Source organism: Ipomoea triloba, chromosome 7, assembly GCF_003576645.1.
Source record: "Ipomoea triloba cultivar NCNSP0323 chromosome 7, ASM357664v1".
In the NCBI taxonomy this organism is placed as follows: Eukaryota; Viridiplantae; Streptophyta; class Magnoliopsida; order Solanales; family Convolvulaceae; genus Ipomoea; species Ipomoea triloba.
Window position 1 is genome coordinate 23,757,170 of NC_044922.1, and position 10,246 is coordinate 23,767,415.

Here is a 10,246-nt window from a genome sequence, read left to right on the forward strand (position 1 = left end):
CCACCAAGTATTAGTGTTAACTTCAGACATATTAGATTCATAACATACAAATGAGGATAGATTACCTTTGTTCTCAAGCCATTTCTTGAATTTGATGCAATCTATCTTAAAGTGTCCTTTCTTTTTACAGAAAAAACACCTTCGCATCTTCTTTATATCAGCTTGAGGTTGGCTTTTTCCCTTAGCCTTAGTGGTACTACGAGATTTGCCCTTTCCTTGCGGTATGGAAAGCATAACACTTTCACCCATTTCCATTGAAAGCCTTTCCTCCTCTTCAACACACATGGTCATTAAATCAACGATAGACCAATTTTCCTTATGCGTGTTATAAGAGATTTTAAATGGCTCATAATGATGTGGAAGTGTATTTAACACATGATGTACCACAAAGGTATCCGGCAAAACTACCCCGAGTTTTTTCAGTTGGTTTGTTATATCCTGAAACTTCATAATGTACTCACGTACACCCTTAACAGTGTTTAAACGACGGGAAGAAAATTTCATAATAAGGGTGCTAGTTAAAGACTTCACTGAGCTGGCATATTGAGCGTCAAGGGCCTCAAGCAAGGGCTTGACATCTGTATATGCGTCAACAATACCACGAACTGAATCCGAAACATTAGACTTGATCAAAATTACACTGAGCCGATTGGATCTCTCCCATCGCTCATATAGTGCAATTTCATCAGGTGTACTTGAATTTGTAGGGATTTGTGGTTTATTGTTATTGACAGCATAGTCCAACTCTTTCCACCCTAAATTCAAGAGAATCCTTTCTTTCCAAACCTTATAGTTGTCACTACAGAGTTGGGGAATTTGAATGGTCAAATCAGTATGAGTAACGGGTTGAGATGCTGTAAAGACCAAAAGGTTCATATCAGTTTTGAGGCACACATAGAACCGAATTGCATACATTACCAATGTAAATGATGCATAAGATAGACTTGAATGCCATAAAAATTACCTGTGGGCTTCCTTTTATAATTTTATGGGCCTATTTGGACTATTTATGATTGTTGTAAATATTGGGCCCATCTAATTTGAGGATTGGATTAATTTTCCAATTTCTTGGACGAACCCAATTTCTGAAATTCTCATTATAATTGGGCTCATTTAGATTGTTTAAGTCATTTGGACATGCTTTAACTTTTGGACTCATTATAATTATATATGGGCTTTCTTTAGTGTTTTACTTCCATCATATTTGAGCTTCTTCTCTCCTTAATTATTCAAGATTAATTCCTTTTTAATTTATTATTAAATTATATTCAATTTTGAGCAAATATTAAGTTTACATTTGCGATGTGAATTTTAATTTAATATTGAGAGTTATATTAAATTGCTTTCAGTATTGCAATTTAATTATGAAGTATGAGTTGATAATATGCATAATCTGAGCATGCTATATGTATATTTGTTGCAATAATTATTTGACTGTTATAATTATTCCTTTAGAAAAGCATGTTCTTTAAGGATGAATTTAGAGCCTTCTAGGTCTGAATTAAATGTTTATTATGCATGAGATAGTGCCTTTTAGGTGAATTTAGTGCCTTTAAGGATAGATTAAGCATATTATTACTCTTCAGTTGTGTCTATTTAAGGGCACATTAAAGAACCAAAGATAGTTCACCCTTTTTAAAAGCCTTATCCATAGGTGAACTCACAATCTTATATATAGGATCTAACCTCCAGCCATAGTTATTTGTTTGATGATTGCCTGAACTGCTCCAGATGCTTGAGCTTCCTGATTATTTTTCTCTCACTTGACTCAACTCCCTCAAATGGTGTATGAGACTTAATGTCAAGCAGTGAGGGGATAAGATGGCTTTATATAGTTGCATTCCATCAATGCACTAATCCTGAAATTTCCTTCTTTAATTATTTGCACCACTTTCTGGATAAGGATAATAATGACAGATAATGGGGAGACAATGGATCCCTAATTCAAGGCAATAATGAAGTTAGTGGATCCCTAATTAAAGGTGCGGATAGGTTTAGTAAACCCACCCTTTTGTCCTTTTCATTAATGTCCTTACATTTCATTGTTTTATCTATGATGAACCTACCTATTATGGAGAATCTGAGATCATCACTCTATTCCAACTCAAGTCCCATTGTTTCTTTGTCGTTCATTTCGAGAGCTGCATAGGACATTTCCAGTTCTGCAGTTACATGTTGTGGAGGTTTAGTAACACTCTGAGGTGGGTTTGTATCTTTGCGTATGACTGGTGGGGAATGATCGGAGGAACTCTAGAGGCCGAAGCTTCATCCATGAGATGCGACACAAAAGGGTGGAGGGAGAGAACGACGTGAAAGAGAAGGCTTGTCATAATGAACAAGAAGGAGAGCTAACCATGGAGGTTAGAAGAGAGTTTTTCCACCACTTAATGCATGTTTGTTTTCAAAAATTAAAAATAATAAAAATGAATAGAGTATTAGAAGCAAGAAGCAAATGTTAAGTTGCTCTCTTATAATGGATTACTGGATTAGCATGCGTATTGGGTTTCTCATATAAGATCGGAGTATAATTATTTCACTCCAACTCCCACCTAATTTTGAAGGCAAGCAACATTTGATTGGTTGAAGGGAATTGTATTTTCCTCATTTTCACGAAATTAAAATTAAAATTTCTCTCTCTCCCAAGTAGTACAAAATTATCAATCTCTTTTTAAACCTAAAATTAATGTTCTAGAAATTAGAATCTCATGCCTACCTCTGATATTACCTCAAAATAAAGGGATTAAGTAAATTTCGAGAGCTATTAAATACTCCGTATTCCGTATGTTCAAGTGATACAAGTTTATATCCAAAGTGAACTCCGTATATTTTAGCGATATAAGTTTGTATCTAAAGTGAACAATCAATCTAAAAAATGTGGACATATTCAAAATAACAATTGAATTGCATTATAGTTTTGATTCAAATTTACTTGCCATTTAAAATTAATATAATAATAATAATATTATAATAATAAGTATGACACTTTGGTCATTATACTACTTAATTCTCTTTCCATTTTGTTTTCAAAAAAAAAAATATTCTCTTTCCATTTTCATGAATACCAAATACTGAAATTAAAATTTTCAATAATTTAATTCATGCAAATCAAGTAATATAAATTCCCGTCCTATTAGTTATTACACAAATAGGAAAAGTCGTTGGGAGAGAAGAAGAAACACAGGCATCATAGCTGACTGAAATTTGAAAATGAAACCTTAAACCTTGAGCTAGCAATCACTCATTCAATTCCTAGTCAGTCTGTCTCGAGAGCTGCTGATAATGTGGCCAACTTCCAGAAGATAAATTTACAATTACAGTGAAGCCCGAAAAGAAAAGGCGAAATTGAATCAAATTGCAACAAGCCAGAAGAACGAATGGATTGGATTGGATTGGGCAACCAAAATTTTGAACAGTTACAAAATCCAAGCAGGAATAATAATTAACTGAAAGGTATGAAAACATCATCTACAACATCTGACTATGTACACCAACAGCGACTTTTTGATATTTGCATAGTACTCCGTATCTATCTAAAGCAAGCGTTGAGATTTGAGAAGTCATTACCTGAAGTCTCAGAAGGCTGATGAAATGGTATGTACTTACTACTCTTCATGATATTCTGGTTTTAGAATCCAGAATGATCCGTTTGGGGTTTTCTTCAAAGTTGCTATCTCCTTCAAAAGATTCTTGAACAATGCCAAATCTTTTGATGATACCCTACTTCTAAAATGCTCAACTATGCTTGCCGAACTGGTGCTTCCACCTTTCCGTTGTATAAATGTACAAATCTGTCGAATCAAAACTTCCGGCTGCATCCCTGCTGACCCGTGAGATGGCCTGGAAGCCCCATTCTCAGCAGGTCTTGTCCTGCTGTTAGAGCTTGAACCCAAATTTAACTGATGCTCTAGCCCATCACTTATAGCTCTTTCTTGGGTTCCTCTAATCTTAGCCAGTAACTCAGCTGAAGATAACGCTTTACCAGCAGATGCCCCAGCAGCAATTCCATTTCGCCTGCTGCTTATCATGGATGACTCTTCCAAAGGCTTTGAACTAGTTACCAATTGAGGGTTCAAAGTAGAACCAAATTTCTTTTTGACAGACGAAGGTGCTCCTGCAGTTCCTGATCTGCCAGTCCAGGTTGGGATAGCTACACTTTCTTGGCTCCGAAGCATTCGTGATTGGCGCAATGCTTCTGCAGCTCTCTGTGCAACTCGGGAGGCTTGCTCCTCTAGCTTCAATTTCTCTTCATCATGAGCATTCACAATAGCATCATGATCCATGGCACTCTGAAAAAAAAAAATCGTTGTAGTAAAAAGGTATAATTTCCAGAAAGAAGACAAAATTAAAGCCAGAATTTAACATATGCACATTTGACAGATTAGCTTATGGAAAAAGGAAAGCAATATAAATCCAAAGAAAGTACTGACCATTTTGTTATCTGAAATTAGTCATCAACTGGTAAAACAGATTTTTGCAAGAATGATTTTTTTGAGAGGGGAAACAAGGGAAAACTCATGAAAATTCTGTAAGAGAGAACATGTACTCACATGAATGCCATGGGCATCAAAAAGACTCCGCAAGATACTAGTGTCTTCATCTACATCACCATTGTTGTTATCAGCTTTCTCTTCACCATTGCTTCCTGAGTTATTATCTCTTTCCATGGCAGTGCCATGATCAGCTGGCTTTGTTTTAATAGATTTATCTTTTTCTTGATCAGGGTGTTGAGGCCCAGTAATATTTACATCCTCGCTTAACTGGCTGAAAATATTTGATGATTCTGTAGAACCATTCTCCCCATCATCATTCAATACAAAGAGATCTTTCAAATCACGAGCTTTGAAAAGTCGTCGCTGCTGTGGGTTCTTCAAGATTTTGTTTGTAAGTGAGTGCTTGTAAATCTGTCTGTGATACACCTTCTCTTCTATTGTTCCACGGGTAATCAACCTGTAAACAGTCACATCTTTTTTCTGACCAATACGCCAAGCACGCTCCCTTGCCTAACATATTAATGACGATTATAATAAGCAAAAGATGAAAAAAAAAAAAAACAAAAAAAAAAACAAAGCTTTCAAGCTCAATAATAATCATGTTTTTGTTTATGAATGGGCTCTCATTTTCTCCTTCATACTCACTAGGAAAGAGGATCGAAAACCACCAGTGTGCATGAATCTAAAGTCGAATAATTTCATGCTCAAATTCTCAATGTGGACACTCACTGGATCCAAATAGTCATATAGCATACCTGCATATCATTTGATGGATTCCAGTCAGGATCAAATATAATGACTCTGTTGGCACCAGTTAAATTTGTTCCAAGACCGCCAACTCTCGTTGTCAAAATGAAGATGAAAACTTCATCTGTATTGTTAAATTCATCTATCAAAGCCATTCTTTGTTTAACAGGAGTGGCACCATCCATTCGCCTATACGTGTAGCCTCCAGTAACTAGAAAATTTTCAAGAATATCAAGCATCTGCTGTGTCTGACTAAAAAAGAGCACGCGGTGACCCTGATCCTTCCATAACTTGAGCACTTCAGCAACAACTTTCATTTTTCCACTGCGCACAGGGTTTCCATAGTCAGGATCTCTACAAGAATGTTCCCTCTCTAGAAGATCAGGATGATTACAAATTTTACGCATCACGTCAATTCCATACAGAGCGTTTCTGCTCCCATCAAATATCTGTTCAACGTCAGTACTAGCGAGAAACGATTGGTAAATCGATCGCTGCACTGAAGTAAGGCTACAGAAAAGGACATGTTCGGTCTTCTTAGGAAGCTGAGCATTTACATCAGCCTTCATTCGCCGTAGGAGATATGGCATGATCAAATCACGCAAGACAACAGCACATCTGCATATAATAATAGTTAAGGAAGCCAACTGTAAGAAAAGCTGAAAAGGAACATCAAAGATAGTGACAGATTCTAGATTAGAAACTTTACCAAAACTGACAATAATCATTAGATATTACTAAGTAACAAATATTACATATTTATACAAACATATGTGTTTCCTATATTTCATTCTTCTTCACCAAAAAAAAAAAAAAGTAATAATAATAAAATAATAAATTTAAAACATAAAAAATTGCTATTTCAGTCTCTTCCTTCAACTTCCTTGATATGACCTCCATCTATAATTCCAGCTGATCTTGTAAACAAAGGCAGGAGAAAAAATAGAATTATAAAAAATCCTTAGTCTTTAACTTTTGGGAGAAATGCATTTTTAGTTCCTAAATTACATATCAAGGTGACTATTTTGATCCCTCATTCCCTCCTATCATGACAATCATTAGTCCCATGCCACAGATATCAAAAATGAAAGACTGATGTGAGAACCTAAAATACGCCAAACACACATGTGACCATTTAATGGAATCTGTCAGATGACATCCTCAATCACATTGGTGCCCGAGAAGGGATAAAATTGGCTCACCCCTATAGTTAAAGGACTAATTTGACCATTCCTATCTTAGGAACCAAATGTGCAACTAACCCTATTTTTAATATAAGCACTCATGAACCAAATAAAGGCCAAAAAAGAGTTGGAACAATACTAAAGCACATCCAGGTGCTTTGCTCTTTCAGGTACAGTTATTTTTGCAAGAAAAAAGTTCTCGATCCAGAACTACAAACTTCAAAAATTTCAAAATGCAGACCTGTAGGCAGTGGAAACTTGCAATGGTGTTGCATTAGCATAACCACCAATAGATATGGGAACTGCAAATTCTGCCTCAAATACAGGTAGGACTCCCAACTTTCCAGGGAAGACAAAGTCAAACAAAGACCACAACTCAGAAAGCTTATTCTGAATAGGAGAACCAGTCATTATGATGCGATGAACTGTCTGCAACTGCTTGCAAACAAGAGTTACATCTGTATTTGGATTCCGAATCCGATGACCTTCATCTAAGACAGCATAACCCCACTCTATATCAAGTAATTTCTCTCCCAGCAGCCGCAGTTGCTCATAAGTGGTGATCAGCAAACCAGAATCTGACCCTAAAACATGATTTATCAATGTATCCCATTTTTTGGTATTCCTGAAAGATAAGTTTTTTTCAACATCAACATCAAGTGATTCTTCACTTTCAGAATCACTTTCATGAGATTTGGATCCCTTCTTCTTGTCAGGCAAGTCATTAACTGAAACTGAATCATGTAATATCTCCACACGAAAGCTTGGATACCATTTTTTAGCTTCCCTCTTCCATTGCTGCAGTAGAGTGAGAGGGCATACAATGATGCTTGGCTTGTAGGCATTACTGAAATGTAATGATCCAAGAAAAGCTAAAACCTGTACAGTTTTACCAAGACCCATCTCATCTCCAATAATCCCACCAGCTTTTTGACAGTGAAGTTCCCATAACCACTGCACTCCAACCTTTTGATAGTCGAAAAGTTTGTCAAAAATTGTCTCTGGAATTTTTAATCCACCTTCAAGCATCACATATGGCTGTCTTTCATCATCCATATCTTCGTCATCCTTTTCATCTTCATAACTTGAAATTTCAACATCTTTCACAAGGAAAAGAAATTGCTTAATAAGTTTTTTTTATAATACAAACACCAATTACATTTAGTCATGCAACATACTTCTATAGTTAACTCATTGGAAAATAAAACTAGAATCAACTGCCTAAATTTACCTGGTCCTTCATCTCTGTTTTCACGGGATACTTTTGCTCTCCATTTCTTGCCAGGTATTGGCCTTCTCTTCCTCTTCTTATCATTTCTGCCATTCTCTGCAGACTGTGAGATCTTGACATGTTTTCTTGGAGTTTGAAAAGGATAGGTAGGTGGCTCAAGTTTTGGTAATAATGAAGAATCAAGCAGCTTTGTTGTTGGTCTAGATTGTGCAGCCTCTGAGATTGACTGGATAGCATTCGCTAAGCTAGTTGAAACCAGATCACTATTGTCTTGCAGACTGTGCCTACTGGATTGCCCTGGTTCTTGAATTTGACGCTCAAAACCTTTGAGCTTGTGGAAGGGAGTTAAAATTCCTTTTCTCACCAATTGATCCCTTTCCTAAAAATATATATAAATAAATGAATCATGTGGTTATATCCATTGCTTAGTGAAGTATATAAATAAGACTAAAAGTCTAACATTCCCCTAGTACCCAAAAAAAGTTCAAAATTCCCCAAGCCCAAGAAAGAAGGCAAAAGTTAAGCTTTTCATGCAATTCAGGCAAAATAATTTGATACAGAGTAATTACTTACTGTTTCAACAAATCCAGAAGATGCTGCATTCAGTACTGCATCAAAATCATCATCATCATCATCCAATGATGCTGTCTTTATCCTTTTTTTCTTATTCTTGCTTGGGCTCTTAGCTTCTTTTAGCCTTTGTTTGGGTTTAGGCTGTTCCTTAACAATATCTCTTAGCACAGAAAGAGTATCTTGCGTAGAATCATTAGACAAATCAGAGATGTCCTTTTTGAGTTGAGCTTTTGTTTTTAATAGGCTTTTTAGTCTATCAGCAGCCAAAGCACGCTGAAGGTCTAAATCATTAAGCGGAGCTTGAGTAGTGCTTTGCTCAGTCTCTATATCCCTTTTTTCATGGCCATCTTCTCTATCAGAGACCTGCTCATCATTTCTTCTGAAGTTCTCTAACCGTTCAAAACCACTCTTAACTGCCTGTATTTCAACTTCCACGGCTCTAAGTTTATTACACATATCTGTTTTTTTGGTAGATGATGTTGCATTGTGTTCAGTAGCCTCCACTTCCATACTCCTTGCGGCCTCATTGCTCGCATCAAAGCCATTTTCTGTCTGGCAATACCATAAACATCTAGTCACTCACATATTCCCAGGGCCAGGGGAAATGGCATATATCAAGAGATTTATATTAAACCAAAAACAGTTTTAGAGGGGTGTAATAAGTGTTCATCCACCATCTCAGGTCTTCTGAAGTTCAGAATAGCATATTTCAGTTATTACTTTATACATTTTGAGTTGGACTATTGCTTCATAATATGGATAACTCCAATATTCTACATTTGATGCAATAAAGTTGGAGCAATAAACAAACCTGTCCGAATATATTGCGCTCAATATCTGCAGGATTTGCAGATGTAACACCCAAACTACTGAATAAAACCCTATCCTCCTCATCTTCTTCCATTTGCACTTTTCTGGATAAAGACAGACACACAAGAAGATCCACTCATTACAATCTGGAATCAAAAGACTTACATTCATAAACATAGTATGTAGTATATAGTTGTTCATAATAGCACCTTCGAAAGCACAGAGCTCATAGAAGCTGTAGTTTGAATACTGATTTTGTGTGTGATGAAAATTGTATTGTAACCCCAATTTTATATTAAGATATTAGGTGAACTCATAGAAATCAGCCAAAAATCACTAAACAGATATTCTATGGGTTACAAGAGCCATAAAGTATCCACCCAACAAACCTGATTGTAGCTGAACTTCTACTTCACCAGAAATTCCCCAGCTTCATGCTAATCTTCTAAAGTTTCATTCTAATCTAATTCATACAACGCTAGAACACTCATGCGTCCAGGGATTATAATAAACAATTTAAAATTCTCATCACAGAAGCAAAGCATGTCATGTCAAATGCACACTCTAGAAATGCACATATATTACAAATAAATTCAGAAATAATCCCATCAACTATAGTACGCAGTCGCAGCTAAATGCAAATTCGAATCGCGAAACTGCTATCCTTACACTCAAAATTTATTCCCCCAACCCCATTCCCAGAGGGTTTTAGGATCGATAAATGCCAGAGAAACCCTAGAACCGCGACTTATATTGTTTTTCCTATAGTTTTGTATTTCAGGTTTAGTAATTTGAGAATTTTGGGTACAGTCTTTTTTTTTTGTTTAATCTGGATAATGGATACCGCGAAAATGCTCCGATCGGGGCTGCCGTCGTGCTGCTACCGCCGCTTCGGCTTTCCTCAACGGTCCAAGTAGGGCAGCAGGATTGCAGGCGAGCGATGCCTTACAGAGTTGAAATTTCCTGAAGAATACGTAGCTTCATCGTAGCCATTATACGTGTCATCCAAGACTACACCAATACGTATACCGCTAATCCAATGCTAAAAAAAAAGCATAAAAAATTAAAAACAAATGCTAAATAATTAAATATGACAAGAGTTAGATAATTTTCAATATTAAGCTTTTACGCAAGTTGTAAGGAGTCGAGTAAGAAAGGGGAGAGAAAAAAATAAAAACAAGAAAAATAAGTTCTAAAAAAAAAGGTTAACA

General features: G+C 36.2%; 1 protein-coding gene across 3 annotated transcripts; it reads right to left on the reverse strand.

Annotated features, from left to right (window-relative positions):
• Nucleotides 1-3,352: 3,352 nt before the first annotated feature.
• Nucleotides 3,353-10,021, reverse strand: LOC116025149 (protein CHROMATIN REMODELING 8). Of its 3 annotated transcripts, none has more exons than XM_031266261.1 (8): nucleotides 9,880-10,021; nucleotides 9,037-9,139; nucleotides 8,226-8,777; nucleotides 7,653-8,031; nucleotides 6,663-7,521; nucleotides 5,246-5,855; nucleotides 4,548-5,000; nucleotides 3,353-4,286 (listed from the first exon to the last, which is right to left on the reverse strand). In XM_031266261.1, exons 2-8 carry the CDS (start codon nucleotides 9,127-9,129, stop codon nucleotides 3,603-3,605), a joined length of 3,630 nt encoding a protein of 1,209 aa, XP_031122121.1. In that variant the 5' UTR covers nucleotides 9,130-9,139; nucleotides 9,880-10,021; the 3' UTR covers nucleotides 3,353-3,602. The 3 variants fall into 3 exon arrangements, with proteins under 3 accessions (XP_031122121.1, XP_031122119.1, XP_031122122.1); XM_031266259.1 differs by lacking the exon at nucleotides 9,880-10,021 and adding an exon at nucleotides 9,425-9,873; XM_031266262.1 differs by lacking the exon at nucleotides 9,880-10,021 and adding an exon at nucleotides 9,245-9,395.
• Between the last annotated feature and the right edge of the window lie 225 nt (nucleotides 10,022-10,246).

What these genes read in the sequence shown, in the direction of transcription:
- LOC116025149 (XM_031266261.1), bottom strand. Translation starts at nt 9,129, where the DNA reads ATGGAAGAAGATGAGGAGGATAGGGTTTTATTCAGTAGTTTGGGTGTT. An exon ending in CAAGTTTCCACTGCCTACAG is followed by an intron (nt 5,856 to 6,662) that starts GTCTGCATTTTG and finishes TATTATATGCAG; the next exon opens with ATGTGCTGTTGTCTTGCGTG. An exon ending in TTGATGCCCATGGCATTCAT is followed by an intron (nt 4,287 to 4,547) that starts GTGAGTACATGT and finishes TTTTTTTTTCAG; the next exon opens with AGTGCCATGGATCATGATGC.